General features: G+C 39.9%; 1 protein-coding gene across 1 annotated transcript in view; it reads right to left on the bottom strand.

The window, feature by feature from the left end:
- The window catches only part of LOC138977326 (potassium/sodium hyperpolarization-activated cyclic nucleotide-gated channel 1-like), a gene marked incomplete at its 5' end in the record, with an annotated part of 43,451 nt that extends 21,511 nt beyond the window's left edge, over positions 1–21,940 (bottom strand). Inside the window, 4 exon segments of the mRNA XM_070350228.1 lie at positions 4,144–4,293; positions 8,957–9,054; positions 16,668–16,835; positions 21,777–21,940. Of these exon segments, the coding sequence (XP_070206329.1) occupies positions 4,144–4,293; positions 8,957–9,054; positions 16,668–16,835; positions 21,777–21,940 (580 nt within the window).
- Positions 21,941–22,232: the final 292 nt, after the last annotated feature.

Genomic DNA, 22,232 nt, shown 5'->3' with positions numbered 1-22,232 from the left:
GTATCCTTCCCACAAGCGGTTAATATGTAGCGTCACTGACGTGGCACGTGTAAATTCAATGTTCAATAGTAATCTGTTTTTGGTGTTAAAATATAGGTAGTTTTGCACGGACGATGTTTAACTGATAATTGTTCTTCTCAGCCATTGTTGAACCACTATACGGTTCTTTGTCTCTCCGTCCGTCTGTCCGTTGGTCCGCCCGTTGGTCTACCGACGCCATGATTGCCCATCTAAATAACTTGTGAACTAATGATTTGAATTGGACATTTTCTGCATACATTGATACACATTAATGAAACATACACCTCCAGAAAACATATTTAAAGTATTCCGGGTCAAGGTCACTTCTCAAGGTCACCGGTCAAGGTCACTCGATTTTATTCTTATCCGCTTCAGACAACGCCTTGATTAAAAAAAATATTGCATTCAAACGTGGCGGGCGAACAGGTACACATCATCAGAAAGATAAATGGCTCCTGATTCAAGCTCGAAAACGTCATTTAAACGGTTTTGTATTGTGCAGTCATTATTTTGACGTTCTTGGCTGTCTTTCTTCCCGGCAATTTAACAACCATTGTACACTCACGTAAAACAAATGAGTATGTACATTTGACAAGATCCTAAATGTGCAACTCACTATTCCACTTTATTTTTTGTTGGTGTTTGTTGAGAATATCACGTTAATTGTAAATCTGTACATAACTAAACTCCAACATCGTTGCATGAGAATTAGTGCTACGAGGTATGATCCAAACAAAATGATCAAATGTGATTTTCGCGGAGACTGTTTGGCGTATCTGGCTCAAATTACAGTACCCATTAGAAACACTCTCCTCCTACATCGATGCAAAGTCACAAGTGCCTGAGCGAAGTAGACGCCTTAAGATGGCCTTATTTGGGGTTGGGTTTAAGCTCAGATTTGTCACCCTTTTGATGTCTTGGAAACAATAAAATGTCTTGACACAAAGTCTTGTTTTCATAGAGGGAATAACCAGAAATCACAAGGATTAAAATCAGGCCTGTAGAGTGTGTGAGGCAAAGATTTGTTTGTTTGTTTGCTTAACGCCCAGCCGACCACGAAGGGCCATATCAGGGCAGTGCTGCTTTGACATATAACGTGCGCCACACACAAGACAGAAGTCGCAGCACAGGCTTCATGTCTCACCCAGTCACATTATTCTGACACCGGACCAACCAGTCCTAGCACTAACCCCATAATGCCAGACGCCAGGCGGAGCAGCCACCAGATTGCCAATTTTAAAGTCTTAGGTATTGAGGCAAAGATGGGATTATTTAGACTTTAAGGAATGGAGTTATGGCCCTTATTGTGTGGAGACTGGCATTGTCATGGAAGAGAAGGGAAGTCTGGGTTTCGCAGTTTAGTCGTTGACTGCTGAACTTGTGAGTAAGTTTGAGTAATAAGGTTTCTACGCAGTATGGGACAGTGACAGTTCTGTTAGCAGACATATCAGCGAATAGCACTGTTTCTACTTTGAAAACCTTACATACAAATTTGGTGAGTCACGTCATTGTGGTCCAATCGAGCTCTGTTTTGTGTTTTCTGGCAATAATATAGAAGGAAACCAAAATCTCATTATCAGTGACTTCATTCATCACAAGTTTGGGTCTACTTCGTTCAAAACGGTTGAGCGGATGGCGTGCAGCAGGAACCTGTTGCTTCTTCCAGTTCCCTGTCAGCTTACAAGGCATCCATTTTGCGGCCAACTTTTTAAACTGAAGGTCATTGTGTAGAATTCTGCGGAATGTTCTATATGAAAGTTTAAGTCAGGCACAATATACTCGTATGTACACGTTTAATCTTAGTTTTGTAAGTTTTGATACAGCAGCTACATTCGTCTTGTGTGAAGAGTTCCCGGAAGTCTTTTTGGCTATTCAGAGTTGTTCCTTTTTTCTCCAGTTTTGATTTCCGTTTTATTTTGTCAGATTGTAGAATATGAAGCAGCTTTGATTCATGTAACTTTCTTCACCTTTGTAGAAATTTCCTTTGCGTCATTACCTAGCTACACTCTTGCACAGAAGTGGAGTTGTTCATGGTGCTTGACAAAGACCCCGTTTTGAAGCATAGTTCAAAAGTGACCTAGTTTGATTCCTCGTCATTTATGACGTAGCAACCTAATGACCTCATCTCTGAAAGGTTAACCAGTTAAATGTTTTACCTTTCCAATGATATATTACTTAAGATGATCAGTTACCTGAAACATTTATAATAGCGTTTTGATCATTTTTTGGGGATCATATCTCCTACAAATCACTCGGTTTAATTGCACTAAATATTAAAAATAAAGGCCAAATGATCTCCTTTTCGTGCTCAGCTTTCTCCAGTAACAACTGTGTTTAGAAAAAGAGTTAGAAAATAAAAGAATATCACAAAGAAATTTGTTAAAATCTACCAGAAACAAGTACACATGGAATCAAAGTGCCACAGACGTTACAAAACAGTGCCACGTCAGTGACGCACTTTGTGCACAACAAAATGGGGACAACAAAAAAACATAAATCACATGGTTGGACTCCTTCATTGTAAAGCTAAGAAAACTCAAAAAAAGAAATCAAACAACCGATCGGTTCATCGCCGCAAAACGTTTTTATACCCAAAACGTCACTGACGTGGCACCATTTTGGGGTGGAAAATGTTTCGAATATATCTCAAAAAGTATTATCATTAGATATTTGAAAAACAGATCAAACGATAGTTTAAGGCTTCTCTAGCAACTTTGACTAATTTTCGAAACCAAAAAGATGAAAACTAGCACACGCGATGGCATTCTTAAAAGTTGTCATAAATTGACTTTACACGGCGCGTTCCCAAATGGCATCAAAAACAAAATGGCGGCATGCAAAAGGAGTGAATAAGAGGCAAACGATGAATGGTATGAGTAACTATAAACATCTCTCATGCCATATGTACGGTGAAAAAGCCGTCAATTCCATTTTGAATTTCAGGCTTAGGTGAGCATTGTTTTTGGAATTGCCCTATTCCGACTTTTTTTCTCTGTGTGTCTGTTTGTCTGTGTGTCTGTCTGACTGTCTGTCTGTGTTAATCCGTCAGTCAGTCAGTCTGTTCACGTCTCTGTCTGTCTGTCTCCGTCTGTCTCTCTGTCTCTCCCCCTCTCTCTGCACATCGCACTCTTAAAAGCAAAGCTATTTTTTTGCAGAAGTTGCGTGCGAAACTTTGCGTGCACTTCAAGGACTCTATCGTGTTATTTTCAAAAAATACTGAATCTGATTAACACACATTTGAAGAGGGTCTTAAGTGCTCAGGCGGGAGGCTTTTGCTCTTCACATTTGGGAGGAAAGGAATTAGAAAGGGAATTCTATCGTAAATGTATGCCATGGTTTGAGCTGCACAAAGGAACCCGTCATAGACATAACCGCTGCCTTTATGAAATTATAACAAAACGTTCCAATGAGAAAACTGTCTTATCTTTTTTAGTTTGGAACGTAATCAGTCTATTTGTTTCTGGTTGTTTGCTGCTTTAGTTAACTGCACTGCTCTTGCGCACTGCACATTCAGGGGACAATTTAGTTTTTAAAGACTTTCTGAAAATATACCGTTTTACGAGTAAACTTATTGAAAATGACATGAGAAAATGTACAATGTCTTGTGAAAAGGTCACTAACCTTCGATCTAAGATCAAAACACTAAGTTCATCCACATAAACAATAGCATGCGGCTACTACTTTCTTGCACTAGCACTGAGCTCTCTTTACCATATTCATGGATTGTCTTCGTTGTCTTTGAAACGAGACACACACACACACATACGGCCAGAATCAAATCGTTCAGGTTTTCATTCTTTCTGTGGAGAGTTGGCCCATATTTCGAAATTTAATAGACCCTACCGCCGTAAAGCATTTGCATGTCTTTCTAAGGATAACAGTCCCGCGCTTTTGCACTCACATGATCTAATTTCTCAAGTCAACAAATCAAACAAACAAAACGAAAACACCACAGGCTAAGCAGTGTGTTTACTTTGGCTGCTTTCCTTACCCATACATTGAGTAGCATTCTACGAATAGTGCATCTTTAGGTGAACCTTCGTACAGGACATCGTCGTAATATATATTCATATGCTTTAAAAAAAAAAAAAAAAAAAAAATGGAATGATGTCACCACTGTACCTGTAGCTCCTCAATGGCGACCCAGCTGGCCTTGGGGTAGTCCTGGAGCATGGGCACGAGGAACTGCAGGCAGCCATTCCAGTGGCCCAGCAGGAACATCAGGCAGATGAGGTTGAAGATGCGCATGAACTTGCCTGCGATCGCCAAAAACTGCACACAGGGAGAACTCAATCAATCAATCAAATCAATCTTATTATCTTAATAAACTCGTGAATAAGGCTAACGTTTCTGTATGAGGACACGGACACCAGTTTGGTATTGGTATTGCTTTCATATTGTCCTCTGATACGTTACCCTCATGGACACTCGGGCTGCTTTCTCACTGGGGGAAAGTGAGCTGCCATTCATTACGGCGCTACCCATTTTCTTTTCTTTATTCTGCATGCGTGTATTCATGTTTCCAAGACTTTTTGCTGCGAACTTAGGTTTTTTGCCGTGCGCATGCGTGCACACGGAGGGTGTTCGGACACCGAGGAGAGTCTGCACAAAGTTGACTATTGGAAATAAATCCCTCGCTGAACGTGGGGGTCGAACCCACGCCGATAGTGAGAACTGGTTTTAAGCCAGCGTCGCTACCGACTGAGCTATCTCCGCGACTGATAAAATGCTCCGGTAAACTGGGGGAAACAGAGGGAGGGTAGTCTCGTTTTGTTACGCTCAAACTAGTTCCAGGGCATACTAACTGCTGTAGTTTTCGTCGAAAATGAGTACCCGTTGTGTTAGATTTGACGAGTTCACTTCATTGTTCACACAAACATCAAAGGATGAGAATATATTGGCTGTAATGTAATAATTATACCGCATGGTTTACTTTTGATTTCTAGCTTTCTAGAAGCCTTAGGCAAGCAAATTAGGAAAGGAATGACCTGCAAGGGAGAGCGAGAAAAATGGGAAAGGAAAACACGCAATCATGCAAATCCTTTAAATCTAAATTTCGAAAACCGACTAGTTGAGAGTTCTCGCTCATCCTCCTACTGACGAAACGCAAAATAATCCTTACTGGAATATTCACCCCACATTTCAATAATATACCCCCCCCCCCCTGAACCCGTCTACCACCCCCGCCCTCCGCCATCGCCCGCCACATGACCTCCTTTCATTCATACTATCTCTGCTCCTTAATGTTCATTTGTGTGTGCTCTTGTTAATGAAGGAGACACGAAGGAGATATGGGGGAGAGAGGTTTGCCTGGTAAATTGACAAGGTCCACTTCAAATGACAGACAATCAATTAGTGAGAGCCATCATGCTTAACACCAGCATTTTGATCTGGTACGCTTTAAAATCACGTAAAACGGGGTTACAAGTAAAGCTTAAAAGTACTTCTATTTCAATATTTCCTTAATGGGATCTATTTTTCAGAGTCAACTTTGTGCAGACTCTCTTCGGTGTCCGAACACCGCTGTCCGTGTGCACGCACGCGCACGATAAAAAACCCAAGTTCACAGCGAAAGTCTTAGGGGTTGTAACATGAATACACACACGCAGGAAAAAACCCAAACGGGTAGCGCCGTACTGTATTGGCAGCTCGCTTTCCGCAGTGAAAAAGCAGTCTGAATTTCAATGAGGTTACCTCACAAGACTATATGAAATCTTATCCGTATCTTCTCAGACATCTTAGATACATTGCTGGGAGCGATCAGGTTCACCGCTACAGATCTGTTAAGGCTCTCACAAGAAGTTTGAGCTTCCTTTTACATCAATACATACCAACAGCCAACAACCTGGCTGCATGTTGTGCAGATTGTGACGATTTTAATGAATCAATTGCGCATGTTGGCACTGGTATCCAATAAAAGAAGAACAAGAACATTATTTTTGTTATTATTTTTGTTTTGTGTTTTTGTCATAAAGATAACGTTCCAGTAACCTACCATTCTCGTTTTTTTGATTCTGAATTTTGGAACGTTAGCAGTCTATCTGATTTTTGATTATTAATCCAATCAAACATTCTCACTCTGCACATGAAGTAAGCAGGCAGGCCATTTAACTTTGGCATGTGGTCCATTTGAAAGAGGCTCACATCCCATGGAAAAGCCTGAACAAGTATGTGTTTGCTGACATGATAGGCAACAGGTTACATGACAAGGAATGTATAGTCTGTCCGGTCGGCTAGCAGAGGACGTTTTTAATTATTTTTAAAAAAAATCTAGAGAAGAAAAGTTGTTTTGCACGATTAGTACTAACTTCTGTTAAAATCACTGGTTTTAAGCTTGTGCAGTTTAAGCTCTGTACACGTACATTTTTGCAAATCAAGAGGAAAGCCACTCAGTTTTATACCCGAAATGAGCCCCACGCTCAATGTTACATTTTAATATATTCATTTGAACTCTCGTGCTTTTTAAAACTGTTACGCTCACATGAAAGAGCCTGGCCGAGGAATGCAGTGAAATGCAACTTGACAGGTGTGGAAAAAACCCCGTGCAACCCACACAGTAGAGAGGTCAGGGGGTTCATTACTGAGGCTCGTTCGGGGTTTAAATGTAACCGTTTTTGGCCGTATTACTCAAACATTGACGAGGGTAGAGCAAAAACGATTAGGGACAGGACTTAACCCTTTTAAAGGTACTGAACTTGTTAAATCCAGGTGCATGGAGCCCCTGGGGCTTTTAGTCATACCTCAGGCAGCTATCCGTTAGAAGAACTACCAAGTTTCATTGACTTGCACCCAAAGAGTCGAGAACTGCGATTTATTTACGCATTAATTTCGTACTCGGACCCGGCTGGTCTTGGCCTATTTTTGGATCTAAATTTAGATCAGGTAGATCTCCACATCATGCATAAAAAGACACGTCACTAGCAAACTATGTCAGACGTCATCATGAGTTTGTGTAAAACAAAATGGAGGCCGGAATCACTCAGTTGAATCGAACTCCGACCAAACACCACGTAATAACTAGGTTAATTTATGCACTCGCGTGAACAAAAAACTGTCGAGCTTCACAGATGTCGTCGTTGGGTAGTTTTGGGTTTGTTTTACTACCATAGGAGGATTTTTGAACTGTAAATGCACTCAGCTGCAACAAAAACGCAAAGGCTGTGAGCTGCACTGTGCCTTTAACACAAGATAGTAATAATCGTCTGGAACAACTATTCTTCTCAAGCACTATGTAAAAGTGGCTTTGATTTTTTTAAATAACTATAAACGAACGTCCTCTGCTAGCCGTCCGGACAGACGTATACCTTGAAACCTATAGCTCATGTCTGCCATGGGATAAGGGTCTCCTTCAACTGTACCACATGCCAAAATTAAATGGTTTCCATACAACCAGCATAACACAATTTGAAAAAAGTAAAGGACCCTTGTGTTGCATTGAGAGAAAAGATGGTTTGCACTATTTTGTCAATACAATATGTTTTCAGACTACTCGAGAAGTTTTTTTTAATTAACCGCACTCTCATGTTAGAGTGTAGGAGATTCGTTTGATAAATCAACTGAGTACGTGTTCTCTCGGCAATGACATAAAGTCTGAAGTTCAAGTTTGTTTCATATCTTATTGACACCAACTTTTTCTGCCGCCCCCCCCCCCACTCCTTTCTCCAGTTAAAAAAAAAACTTACTGAAAGTTGTGGTGACACTATTTATATATGTTTTTTCTCCGAAAAAAGAGATTGCTGGACGTTGCTGAGTGCAGTCTGGAAAGTTCTTATTATGTCATCTGAGACTTGTTAGAAGCTTTTTTTTTTATATATATAAAAACTGTATGCAGTTTGGAAGCTCTTATTTTGTCATTTCCTGCCAATATCCACATTCTATGTTTACGTCACATTTTCTTCTAACCAGCATTGTTTGTCCGCTGTATTTTCTCCGTGAAAGTTTTAATTGAAGACTCTGTTATGAAAGTGAATAATAGATGTCTGTAGACACAACGTCATTATACCGAAATAGAATTGCATGGCGAGTTCTGCATATTTGAAGAAGAACAACAAAACTATTTCATTGTCGTGAAAAATATTATCGCAAAGTTCAAAAACAAAAAAGCGAGTTGAAATTGAACAGAAAAAAAGGAAAGAAAACAAAAGAGCGAAACAAATGTCAACAAGGAAGAAACAAAGGAGAAAAGATAGAAATAGTTACTGGTTGTGTTAAAAATAATCCACATCAATAAAACAAAAAATACACGTGGCATATAAAAAAACACCCACCCTAGACAAGCTCATAAACAGAGAGACTCCTTCCTAATTTTCTGTCCGGGACTTTTGTGAAGATACGCCATTGGTCTTTCTTCACGAAAAGACCATGTACGTACTCGATCCTGTCTGTCTATTTCTTCCGCTTTTTCGCCCTCTCTTTCTCTGACTGTCTGTCTGACTATTTATCACACGCAGCACAGACGCAGATATAGACACAACTTCAGTACCATCTTCTTCAACTTATCGATTTGCTCCTGTGCAAAAAAATGCAAATGCATACACAAAGAGCTCTCCCGTGTATCAGTGACAACAAAAGAAACATACCTTTATATTTTCTATTCGAAAAAGTCTCATTGGTAAAGTACTTTGTTGTCATATTTGTAGCTTGAGGTGCTTATTTGCAAACTGAATCATTTTTTGTGGAGCAAAGAAAGAGAAAGAAGCATCATCGTCATCATAATTCAAAATACACCTTTCTTCATATTACAGGATTAGTTCACAAGCACCCAAAACATTGAGCCAAAATAGCATTCTGACCCAGGCACATGGAAAATTCCACTTCCCTTCACAGACAGATAGCCAAATAGACAGTCAGATGGATGGCCTACAAGAGCATATACATACGCACCCAATAAAACGGACGGACAGACAAACAAAGACACAGACAGACGGACACTCACCTCCTCCCACTGCTGAATGTATCTGACGAGGCGGGACAACCTCAGCAGCCTCAGCAAACTCAACAGCTTGGCCAGCCTCAACATTCGTAACGCTCGTCCTGTGGGTCAAGGTCACATACACTCTTAAGCACAAAGTCACTTGAAGGTCATGAGAGGAATGGGGTAAAACAAAGTCGCCTGAAGGTCAAGGTCACAGTAGAGGCATTCAGTATACCAAGGTGGTCTCAAGATCGTGAGAGTTATTTGGAACACCAAGGTTAAGTCAAGGTCATGAGAATAATAGTTGGTGTTACAAGATCCATTCAATGTGATACATGGTAATTTTATCAACACCCCCATGACGAATGATGACGATAGTGATAATGATAGAAAAGGTACATCTAATATTGTGAAGAAAAAAACAACTACTCAGAACTCATTTATGCCCGTGGACTACTAGAAAGAGAAGAAGACGATTTGGTGTCAGACTGACCGTAAAAGGTGGAGGAAAGGAAAAGCTAGTCTATGCAAAAGGTCGTTTGCATTTGTTGTTTTCACTTACGAGGAGCCATGCCAGACACACAGTAATTTTCAAAATACTCATGTCTAGCCATGCAGAATGCATGCATTCTTAAAGGGGTTATCTACCCGCGCTTTATTTTAAGACGCAGTTGATACATGCAAACGATGTGTCAGTACTGTGAAAATGTGTGCACACATATATCCGCAATGACACACACACACACACAGACACAGACACACACACACACACAGAACCGGTCACGCTGTTTAAATTCCTGTATTTATTAATTTTATTGAGCTTTTTATAGAGTATTCCACTTTCATGGCGAGGGTTAAATATTAAAAACAACATAACAAAACAAACGACTGATTACTTTATCGCCATTTTTCTTTTTACTAAAGATCTGTCATGGAGACATATCTGTGTCATTCTCTTTAACATCTACATCATCTTGTTTCTCTCCCTATTTAGCTCCTCCCCCATCCCCCCTCTCCAATGTCATCTTGTCCGCCCACGAAATGTCAGCTGTCCTTTGTGCGTGATATTTGAGATCCTCCTCTTTCAGGTTCTGTCGTCTTTGTGATTTACTGGGGCTGATGGGGTCTATGTTGACCAAAAGAGTGGGATTCCCTGTAGGTGGAGTTCCTGGAGGGGGATTCCCTGTATACAGGGAATCCCACAGGGTGGAGTTTTTCAATACAACTTGCAAACCATACTCGAATTTCTAAGAAATATCAAAAAAGATTGAAAAACATCAAATTCTACCGATGTCGCCAAGCATCACGTGACTTTCAGCGATATCAGCGACACGCTGCAGGAACTGAATCCTGTGGTATTCCCTGTATACAGGGAATCCCCCTCCAGGAACTCCACCTACAGGGAATCTCACTCTTTTGGTCGACATAGACCCCATCAGCTTTACTGGGGTCTAGCATGTCTGAAAGCTAAGCAGAGTTTAATCAGACAGACACATGGCCAGGTTCAAACTCCTAGTAGGTGCCCTGTGTGTAAGGGTGTAAGGGTGTGTGTGTGTGTGTGTGTGTGTGTGTGTGTGTGTGTGTGTGTGTGTGTGTGTGTGTGTGTATGTGTGTGTATGAGTGTGTGTACGTAAGTGTGTGTGTGTGTGTGAGTGTGTGTGTGTACGTGCGTGATGGTGGTTTTGAGAGAGAGAGAGAGAGAGAGAGAGAGAGAGAGAGAGAGAGAGAGAGAGAGAGAGAGAGAGAGAGAGAGAGAGAGAGAGTATGCGTCTATGCGGCTGCATGTGTGCACGTTCGAGTAAGTGCTTGTTGCTAACTGCTAGTTTACCTCACCAACATCTTCAGTAATCTGACAGGTGTTTTTTCCGACACACACACACACACACACACACACACACACACACACACACACACACACACACACACACACACACACACACACACACATAAGGAGACATGCAATGGCAAAAGCCGGGTGACGTCATTGACCGGAAATTCATTTCCCATGCGCAGTGTCGCTTCGCCCATAAAACAAGGAAGGGAGATAACACCAGGCACTTGTGATTCCTTCAATTTCGCCCTGACGTGCCGAGTTGCAGTTTTCTTGAAAGCTTCAGAGCGCAAGTTAATTTTATTCTATTGATTGTAACTTTGTGGGCAGAAAACTTCATTAGCCGCTGTGGCAGCTAGCAAATCCTAGTAAATGAATTAGATGTGCACTAACATTCTTAAAAAAATAGTGTCTGGTCTTCGTGCGTTGAAGAATACTTGTCAAAGATTGACTTAACCTGACCGCCACGGTTGGCTTAGTGGTAGGGCGTCCGCCCCGTGATCGGAAGGTCGTGGGTTCGAACCCCGGCCGGGTCATATACCTAAGACTTTAAAATTGGCAATCTAGTGGCTGCTCCGCCTGGCGTGTGGCATTATGGGGTTAGTGCTAGGACTGGTTGGTCCGGTGTCAGAATAATGTGACTGGGTGAGACATGAAGCCTGTGCTGCGACTTCTGTCTTGTGTGTGGCGCACGTTATATGTCAAAGCAACACCGCCCTGATATGGCCCTTCGTGGTCGGCTGGGCGTTAAGCAAACAAACAAACAAAACTGAATTGACTTAACCTCGTTCAGCTGTTGGACCTTTCACCTCTTCCTCCACCTTGTTATCGTCGTCACCAAAGTCACTACTGGCATTGTGCACTGGACTGTTGATGTTTTGGGGGGTAAGAATTCTAACAAGTCGCGTAAGGCGAAATTACTACATTTAGTCAAGCTGTGGAACTCACAGAATGAAACTGAACGTAGTCCGCCGCTAGTGCAAAAGGCAGTGAAAGTGACGAGCCTGTTTGGCGCGGCAGCGGTTGCGCTGTGCTTCATAGCACGCTTTACTGTACCTCTCTTCGTTTTAACTTTCTGAGCGTGTTTTTAATCCAAACATATCATATCTATATGTTTTTGGAATCAGGAACCGACAAGGAATAAGATGAAATAGTTTTTAAAACGATTTCGGAAATTTAATTTTAATCATAATTTTCATATTTGTAATTTTCAGAGCTTGTTTTTAATCCAAATATAACATATTTATATGTTTTTGGAATCAGGAAATCATGAAGAATAAGATGAACGTAAAGGTGGATCGTTTTATAAACATTTGTTTTTTTACAATTGTCAGATTTTCAATTACCAAAGTCATCAATTAATTTTTAAGCCACCAAACTGAAATGCAATACCGAAGTCCGGCCCTCGTCGAAGATTGCTTGGCCAAAATTTCAATCAATTTGATTGAAAAATGAGGGTGTGACAGTGCCGCCTCAACTTTTACAAAAAGCCGGATATGACGTCATCAAAGACATTTATCGAAAAAAAGAAAAAAAAACGTCCGGGGATATCATTCCCAGGAACTCTCAGGTAAAATGTCATAAAGATCGGTCTAGTAGTTTAGTCTGAATCGCTCTACACACACACACAGACAGACAGACAGACAGACAGACACACACACACACACACACACACACACACACACACACACACACACACACACACACACACACACACACACACACACACACATACACCACGACCCTCGTCTCGATTCCCCCCTCTATGTTAAAACATTTAATCAAAACTTGACTAAATGTAAAAATGTAAGGTCAGTAGAGAATGCTAGTCTCTTAATAAACATTGTCGCAACAGACGTCTCTGAAGTCGTCAAGGCAGATGTTTTTAAAAACTTCTTTTTTTTTAGTCGGGAGTAATGTGGTCTAGAACTCCTCTTTCTTCTTTCCTATCATGATCATCGTCGTCATCATCATCATCATCATCATCATCATCATCATCATCATCATCATCATCATCATCATCATCATCATCATCATCATCATCATCATCATCATCATCATCATCATCATCATCGTCGTCGTCATCATCATCATCATCATCGTCGTCATCATCATCATCGTCGTCGTATTCGTCATCATCATCATCGTCGTATTCGTCATCATCATCATCATCATCATTATCATCATCATCATCATCATCATCATCATCATCATCATCATCATCATCATCATAAGCAGCAGCAGCAGCAGAAGAAGCAGCAGCAGCAACAGCAGCAGCCTTCCAAGACGACATAACCTTTGTCAGTAGCAATATAAACACCTTTACTCACCATCACCATTATGTACTGTTCTGACATCGATTTATGACATCACCAACCAACCCCATCACGACCCTTGGAATTCACTCTTGTAAACGCAACTGCAGACATTTGACAAACTGCACAACAAACCCCGTCACCAAGTGATGGCCACGGTACACATCGGACCAGACCAAAACAACACGAAAGGTAGAAAGAAACGTTGTGACGATCAACACCTTGGGTTTCTGTCGACCGTAACGACCGTGACAGAGTGCACCATTAGAGACGTGACTGTGAAAAAGGAATAACATATTTCCCACTGGAATGTACTACTGTTGTCAAGGATCCACGCCTACAGCGTCGCTGATGGGGTACGTTCTGAATTGTCTACTTCACAGAAAGTGCGAAGGGTAAGGGAGAGTGTAAAGAGTTTCTGTTCACTGGGCGGGGAGGTGACATAGCAAGGAGTGTTGTGAGCTGTGCATGTTTATCGTTCGCCTCTACACTAGCACAGTAGCAGAGTTTAAGACACACCAACATAAACCGGACGTGAACTATAGTGACGTCAACAGGAAATGCACGAAGCCGCACATGCGCGCCTCAGTATGGCCTTGCAAAAAAGAAAGGCAATGTTTTGACCAAAAGCTACGCCAAATCACGCGCATTTGGAATTGTTCAAATAATGTCACAGATCACGTCCGTTTTACGCTGTTTGAAATTCTGTAGAAGTATAGAATCAGTGAGGACAAAGGCCGCAAGAGGAAAGATAAGGTAACATCTATGGGTAAAGCTTTATTAGAAGAGACAGAGGATTTCAATGGAAAAGAGTGATCACAGAAGTATGGCAGACGGTTGGAGTCACATGGTTCTACTTTTACACACGATGCACGGACAAAGCTTACAGTTATTTCAGAAGAGGTTGGAATCAGATAGATACGTTTGGCAAACACATCCAATTTGCATACATTTCACACCATTGGAGTACATTTGGTTCAAGGATTGGGATTTCACAGAATACATTTAGTTCAAAGCTTGGAACTTCTCAAACTAACTTGACCGAAGCAGAATCGTAAACTTTCAAAAGGAAAAAAATAGGGCTATCAAATATCTCACGGCGGTCAGTCAGCGAGAAAAAAGATATCTCTTCAAAACGTTTTGCTTTCCAAAGCAGCAAAAGATAGTAAATCGTTGTCGTTTTTTGAAGGCAAAGGGTATGAGTTATAATCTCCATGACAGACCTACATAGAACAGACCTACATAGAACATGACAGACCTACATAGTACTAGTGAAACATATCTTGTTTCCAAAGCGTGTATACACGATTTACAGGTGAATTGTCAAGAAAATATCTCTGCACACAGCTTCTAAATCATGTTAAAACAACTCTTTTCAGTTTTGATCTGCATGCTTCTGTTCTGGAAAAAACATACAGTTTCTTTCTAAATGTGAACAGTAAAAACTAGAAAGCCTGCAGTATATTTTAGGAAGCATTTTGTGTTTCATGCTATACCTGTCACAATTGAATGCAATATGAAGACTATTGTCGTGTGTATTAATAAGCATCGCGGGTTGAAATGGGATAACACGGATAACAATGCAAAGATATTGTACACACTATTTTTAGATGTTCATAACGATCATGCGTCCACAGTAGCATGCAACAAAGTGATAACAACCAAATCTTGCCACATGCATGCAAACAACACTGCAGTACAGAATAGAAACGATGTTTTCGACGTCATCAGTCGACGGTGTCTTCAACAGAAATGGACGAGAAAGATTATGCAGATTATGCAAAAAATGCAAATGCATACACAAAGCGCTCTCCCATTATTCAGTGACAACAAAAGCAACATACCTTTGTATTTTCCATTCGAAAAAGACTCATTACTACTGTTGCTTGATGATGCAAGGCGACCATTTCCAATACATTCATTTTTATTCTTTACAAATAATTATTGAAAATAAATATAATAGCAGGCATTTGAAATTTCAGTGCGTTCTTAATTGAAGCATGTCAATGCCACATACTGTGAAAGACGTCTTATAAGTTTGCGTTTCGAAACAAAATCTAAAAAACCGCGAAATACGCCAAACCTACCTTTACAACAAAAGACAAACCAAACTAAAGGAAACAGAAGAACGAACAAAACAAAACTTATTCTGACGAAAAAAAAATCAGAGCTGGTAGATACCCAAGTGTACCAAAGCACAACAGCAAAGCACTTTGAATTTGACACAAATGAGAAACATCAATATCTCAAATGTGATGAGAAGCAGACACAATATCAGCATACAGATCACAGGAGCTGCGAAAATCTGAATCGATAAACACACAAAACTTAACAAAACATCTGTCAAGTATGGATCTCAGTCCAGCAATGTAGCACTGGAAGACAAAGCATGTGATCTCGCCTTAAGTGCTCGACGTTTTGGTGGAAGCGTGCAGAACGTTGTATGCATTAGTCTGTTAGGAGAAGGTTGAGGTCAATGTAGCCAGAGTGCGGAGAGGTGTTGGTGTGTGTGTAATGCTAGTGTTGTGCATTCACATCCAACCAATATCAAGTTAGCCTCTATACACAACTGGCACTGTGGAGCTTACTTTTGTTTCCCAACGAGTGCGCAATTTAAAAAAAAACACTCAAATTTTTTTCTGCACGTGCAAAAAACAAATGGACGACAAAAGACACTGTTATGCTTCAATGACGGCAAAAACGACAAGCAGCCTTAGACAATCTTTTGTTTCAAGATTTACTTGCGGAAACTAAGGACAAGAACATTGTGCTTAAAGGACATCGCGAGAGCTGAAATAAACTAAGGAAAACAGCTTTATTGACCATCAACTGGTTGCTGATGACTCTGTCATTATTTAGACTGAACATTAAATCACATTTGTTTGCCGTCTATCTCAACTTGAAAAGTAAGTCGGACTAGCACGGAGTAGGCAAATTGACCTATAGATTCTAGATCCACTGCCTCTGAAACTCATGAAGCGGTATATCAAGTCTACACTTTTGCATATCTAACTCCATAATTGACCTGTTATTTATGCGTATATATTTTTTTAAACTCGGTGAATATAATTATCTGCACTTCCACCTTTCTTGGCTGAGACTCAATTTTTGCTTCAAGGCTTAGACGTTGAATAACCTATTTTTTCTCTTTGTGTCGGCAGTACGCATATAAAAGTAACAGCCAATCTATTCTTGCAGTTGTACGTGAGTGTAGTTTAATATTCGACCTGTTCTGGTTTTCTGGGACTTTTGTGAATAACTTAACATCGGCTTCCTCGGCAATGTAAACTTGACTTTTAAAAAACTAAACAAGTAAGCAGTTTGCCCTTTTACAGATTCAATCACACGAAGCATAAGTAACAAAGACAAAAAATCCAACTCTTTCAGAAGTATTGACGAGAAGAAATCCACTCTACCTGAACGAATTACAAACGAGCTCACGGTCACCTCAACATTAACTCATACCAAAAAAGACATCATAATAAGAAAGTGAAACGACCGAAGAAGACGGAAAGACGGAATCAATGAATTTGGAAATGATCACCTTGCCAATAGGGAGAAGCGTCCATTTGTGCGCCATTGTTACCTGCGTGGAAGAGCTGGTTAAAGTTCGCCTCGGAGTCCCACATCAGGAAGATGTAGTCCATAGGGATGCTGCTCAGCAGATCCAAGAAGAACCAGCTCTTCACGTAGTGCTTGGCAATCTGCTTGGGATCGAGTATAATCTCGTCCGCAAAGTCGTTCAAAATTATACCTGTTGAGAGGGGAAGATGTTATCGGAGGTTTGAGATTTTGTCAAGCATCAACGAAAATTAATTAAAATAAGAGAAAAAAGAAAAAAAGAAAAAAAAGTACAGGCCAATAGACATCTGTTAAAGGCGTGTCTGTTTACATGTTAGGGCTATATGAACTGCTTTTATGTTAATGATGTTTTTGTTTTTACAGAGCTGAGGTCCATGTTGTGATATACATTTCCAATCCTATTAACGCTTATTAAATGGCCGATAGAATGTATTGGCTTGATTTCGATCATTAATACTCAGGCTAGTTAATGATACAAACATAAAAACATACACAATTACACAATTGTATCCATTGTTGCCACAAAATGTATGTCACATCTTTTTTCCCCATTGATTTCTGACATGTTTACAAGCTGAACGACGCTTTTATTCCATGCAGGATTCTGAACAGATCTGAGGTGATGTACATGATCGTGTGCGAGTAAAGGATAGTACTCTTAACTAGGACTAGGCTGCCCGATCGGAAATTACATGAAAAATCCCGAATATTAATCAATCCGCACTTTGCAAAAAAACAATGTAGTACGTCATCCTAGGAAGACAAGAAATTCATCAGCCAGAGGGCAAGAAGAATTAAAAAAGTATTCGAAAAGGAAGAGCAGTTGCGGACGCAAAATGGAGCAACAAAAACTTGCTGAAAATAATGGAAGAAACTACGAAGAAGCAACGCGACGAATAAAACAAAAACATCATTTTCTGTCAATGTAACAAATTCCCCAAACGGCTGAGAAAATGAGCTTTTCCCACGGCACCAATAACCAGGAAAAGAACAGAAAAACTCATAAATGTGAAAGAAAATTAAAAAAAATCTTGCAAAATGGAGGTTTCCGAATGGACAGCAGCATGAAGAAAAACTCGCACTTATTGAAAACAAAAATCCCCCAAAATGGAGATTATCGAATGGACAGCTTCCCAGAAACATCTACGACCAAATTTCTAACGAGTTTCGAAGATGACGAATTGCAAATGACGACGTTTATCACGGTCAGAAGGGCATGGGAGGAAGAGAGATTATCAACAAAAACAGAAACAAAATCGTGCATGTAATCAACCGAACCAGTGTACCCAGCAAAATATACAAGGTCGGGAAAATCACCAACCCCCTCCAACCTTCTTCCTCCTTTGCCCTTCTTGTTAATGGATTTGCACAATCGATTGCAATCAGCAAACGTGCAAAAGGAAGCAAGCACACATACAAAAAACCCACCTACGAACGTGTGCCTTTGGGCAAAAAAGTTGGCAAGGTTTTCATGCAGTGAACCGGTGCAGCACTATAATGCAGTATGTATAATGTCTATGACATTACAAAATATGCTTTTTGTTGTACTACCAAAGGGGGATAACTTTAAGGCAAAGGTTGGTTAAACTAAGTGAAGCAAAAACGTGTTCCACCACTGACTTACTAACTTAAAATAAAATTAACGGTAGATAAAATAATGACAGAATTGTTGACAAACAGAATGCTAAATTGGTTCCGGCAGTCAGGAATTCGAAACAAAATCAATCTCACATGAGAAATCTACCAAATGATAAATGGACCAAATAATAAATCTCAAAAGATCAATGACATCTCATCAGCAGACCTTAGTTCGGTTCTAGGCCAATTGCCCCCCGGACAATGCCCCCCCCCCCCCCGGACAACTGCCCCCGGGACAATTGTCCCCCCCCCCATTTTTTTCTGTGTTAACAGATTATCAAGTGTTTTATTGCTGTTTCAATGTATACATAGGTAATCTAAGTCTATAATTAAATATCTGTATGATGTTTCTATGATGCTTCGTGGTTTCAAAACACACAAACACTTGCTACCCTTAGACCAGATACTTTGCATCATTAACGAGCCCTGAAACTTCAAATCGTCTACTGCGAGAACTTCTCACTAAAAAAAACACACAAAACAACGATACCCGCGTTCATTGGTGTTATCAGAGGTCAGTGACAAAAAACCTCTATAATTTTAAAATCACCAGAAATTAGGGACTTATTCTCAAAGCAGGGCATTGGCTTAGCCCATGAAATAGAAAAGAAAACCAATGTAAAAGTAATAATCTAGTAATTAAGAAATTCTCGCCAAGATGCCACACTGACATGGAAAGGAAACTACAACTTCCATGGAAATAAAAAGAGCTGTTTATTACAAACCATCACAAAAACGCCGTGCATTGGCATTGTTCTTGGACAGAAAAATCCGTACGAAAGAAAATTTCACTAGAAATTATGTTTTTCCCATTCAACATTGACTCGCCAAGATGCCACACTGACATGGAAAGGAAAAGGATGTGTAAATGTAGGATTCCATAAAAAAGACCCCCCCCAAAACCTGCATGGACATGACCAAGGGTAAGGAAACAAAAACTCTTAAAACACAAAATAACACCCACTAACAGTTTAGCATTTTCTGTTGAAATGTTGTGTATTGGCATAATCCTGGGGGTAAAGGACCCCCCTCCCCCCCCCAACCCCCAAAAAGAAAAAAAAGTTTGAGTTTAGAACTTTCCTTTAAGAAGCTGTGCACATTGACATAATCAAGGGAAAGGATAGAAACAAATCTATTAAAAGTACAAACTGATTTTCACTGTGAGTAGAAAAAAAGTCAAAAAAAAAACCAACGTGCACGGACATGGTCCAAAAGTTTACACGTTAGAGAAGCCGGGCAATTGTCACAGTCCAGGGGGAAACGAAAGGAAAAGCTTGATAAAAACAAATTTCATCAAAGGTCAAGAACTTCCTGTAAAAACCTGTGGAATGGCATATTCATGGGAAAATGCAGAAAACGAAATCCCAAACAAACAGGTAGACTGCTAACGTTCAAAAATTCAGAATTATAAAACAAGATTTGTAGGTTATTGGAACGTGTAATTATTGACAAAACATAACGTTACATTTACTAGTACTCCGAAACAGTGGCCTTTTAAGTAGACAGAAAGACAACTTGTGATACAAAGAATGAAATTATCTTAGAATCGTGGATGAAACTCGTTTGCACTTTTAGTGGTTTTTACATTTAGTCAAGTTTTGACTAAATGTTTTTACATAGAGGGGAAATCGAGACGAGGGTCGTGGTGTATGTGTGTGTGTGTGTGTGTGTGTGTGTGTGTATGTGTGTGTGTGTGTGTGTGTGTGTGTCTGTCTGTGCGTGTGTGTGTGTAGAGCGATTCAGATCAAACTACTGGACCGATCTTTATGAAATTTTACATGAGAGTCCCTGGGAATGATATCCCCGGAGGCGGCACTGTCACACCCTCATTTTTTAATCAAATTGATTGAAATTTTGGCCAAGCAATCTTCGACGAAGGCCGGACTTCGGTATTGCATTTCAGCTTGGTGGCTTAAAAATTGATTAATGACTTTGGTCATTAAAAATCTAAATATTGTAAAAAAAAAAAAATATTTTATAAAACGATCCAAATTTACGTTCATCTTATTCTTCATCATGTTCTGATTCCAAAAACATATAAATATGTTATATTTGAATTATAAACAAGCTCTGAAAATTAAAAATATAAAAATTATGATCAAAATTAAATTTTTGAAATCAATTTAAAAACACTTTCATCTTATTCCTTGTCGGTTCCTGATTCCAAAAACATATAGATATGATATGTTTAGATTAAAAACACGCTCAGAAAGTTAAATTGAAGAGAGGTACAGAAAAGCGTGCTATCCTTCTCAGCGCAACTATTACCCCGCTATTCTTGTCAATTTCACTGCCTTTGCCACGAGCGGTGGACTGACGATGCTACGAGTATACGGTCTTGCTGAAAAATTGCATTGCGTTCAGTTTCATTCTGTGAGTTTGACAGCTTGACTAAATGTTGTATTTTCGCCTTACGCGACGTGTTTTATATGCCTTTTCACTGCAAAGTTTCATCTACGATTCTAAGACGAGCTCATTATTTTTATCATAAGTGTTTGTCTTTCTGTCTTCTTAAAAGACCGCTGGGTCGATGTACTAGTAAATATAACGTTTTGTTTTGTCAATAATCAAACGTTCCAATAACCTACTTATTTTTTTGAAACCTCTATCAGCATAAAAACCAGAAGCAGACAAGAAAAAGAAAGGAAAAGCAAACCAAATTGTCTCTCGCCGTCTTAAGGTCCAACAGCGCCTACACCGATAACATTTTGTTTTCATCTCATAAATATGTGTGTGCCTGTTCACTGCAAAGAAAGGAAAGTTTTGTCTAAAATTAACCGTTCCATAATTTAACCTGTTTTTCTTAGGAAAGCTCATTCGAAAAGTAAATTTCACTATTAAGTCACGAACTTCCTATTGTAAATCCCTGCATTGATATGAAGCGGATTTTCCCGCCAAAGAAGTCGTGCAATTGGTATTTGTCAAGGTTAAGGTCAAGGAAAAGAAAACCTCTATAAAATAAAAGACCTCCAACATTAACGAAATCACTACTGTGGAAACTGCATGGTCAGCAAAGAAAACCCTCTATAAAACGTAAGAAACTAGCCGTTAAAACGCTGCAGGGTGTCAAGAGGTTCTCATTTAAAAGCTTAGGATGGGAAGGAAAGGAGAAACTCTATACAAAGTAAAATCCACTAGAAGTCAAGAACTTCTCCTAAAAAAAAGCCGTGCATGGGCAAGGTTCAGAAGTTTCCGTCAAAGAAACAGTGTAGTTGGCAAAGGAAAAGGAAAGGAAAATAAATCTTCTATAATAAATAGTAAGAATCAAGCAGTTCAGAACGTATCGTTCGCATGTTCACATGACAGAAAATAAAAGCCCTCTACAAAAAACCAAAAAAAACATTAACGTCTTGTTAAGAGGCCGTGCATGGACTTAGTCCAGCTTCCCTTGAAGGAAGCCGTGCAATTGGCATGGTCCAGGGAAGCATGCAGCCTGCATGCTTAGACGGAAACCTGATCGAAATCTCACACAAACCCGTCCTGAAGTTGATAACGATGTCGAGGAAGAAAACAGTGTCTGACATGCAGTTGAAGACGATCCAGTGTGTGCTGAGGTCATCGTTGAAGAAGGAGATGGCCACGGGCAGGATTATCAAGTTGGCAATCAGTAGCACCAGCATGAACAGGTCCCAGTAAAACCTGAAACACACACAGTAAAAAATACTTGTTACATGATGATATGTTTTGCCAGTGGTTTTTTTAAGTGGTAAGATAATGTGGAAAGGTATCAGTAGCACCAGCATGAACAGGTCCCAGTAAAACCTGAAACACACACAGTAAAAGATACTTGTTACATGATGATATGTTTTGCCAGTGTTTTTTTTAAGTGGTAAGATAATGTGGAAAGGTATCAGTAGCACCAGCATGAACAGGTCCCAGTAAAACCTGAAACACACACATTAAAAGATACTTGTTACATGATGATATGTTT

Source organism: Littorina saxatilis, linkage group LG1 (assembly GCF_037325665.1).
Source record: "Littorina saxatilis isolate snail1 linkage group LG1, US_GU_Lsax_2.0, whole genome shotgun sequence".
Taxonomy (NCBI): Eukaryota; Metazoa; Mollusca; class Gastropoda; order Littorinimorpha; family Littorinidae; genus Littorina; species Littorina saxatilis.
The sequence above is the reverse complement of the archived record's forward strand: the minus strand, read 5'-3'. Positions and strand labels throughout refer to the sequence as shown.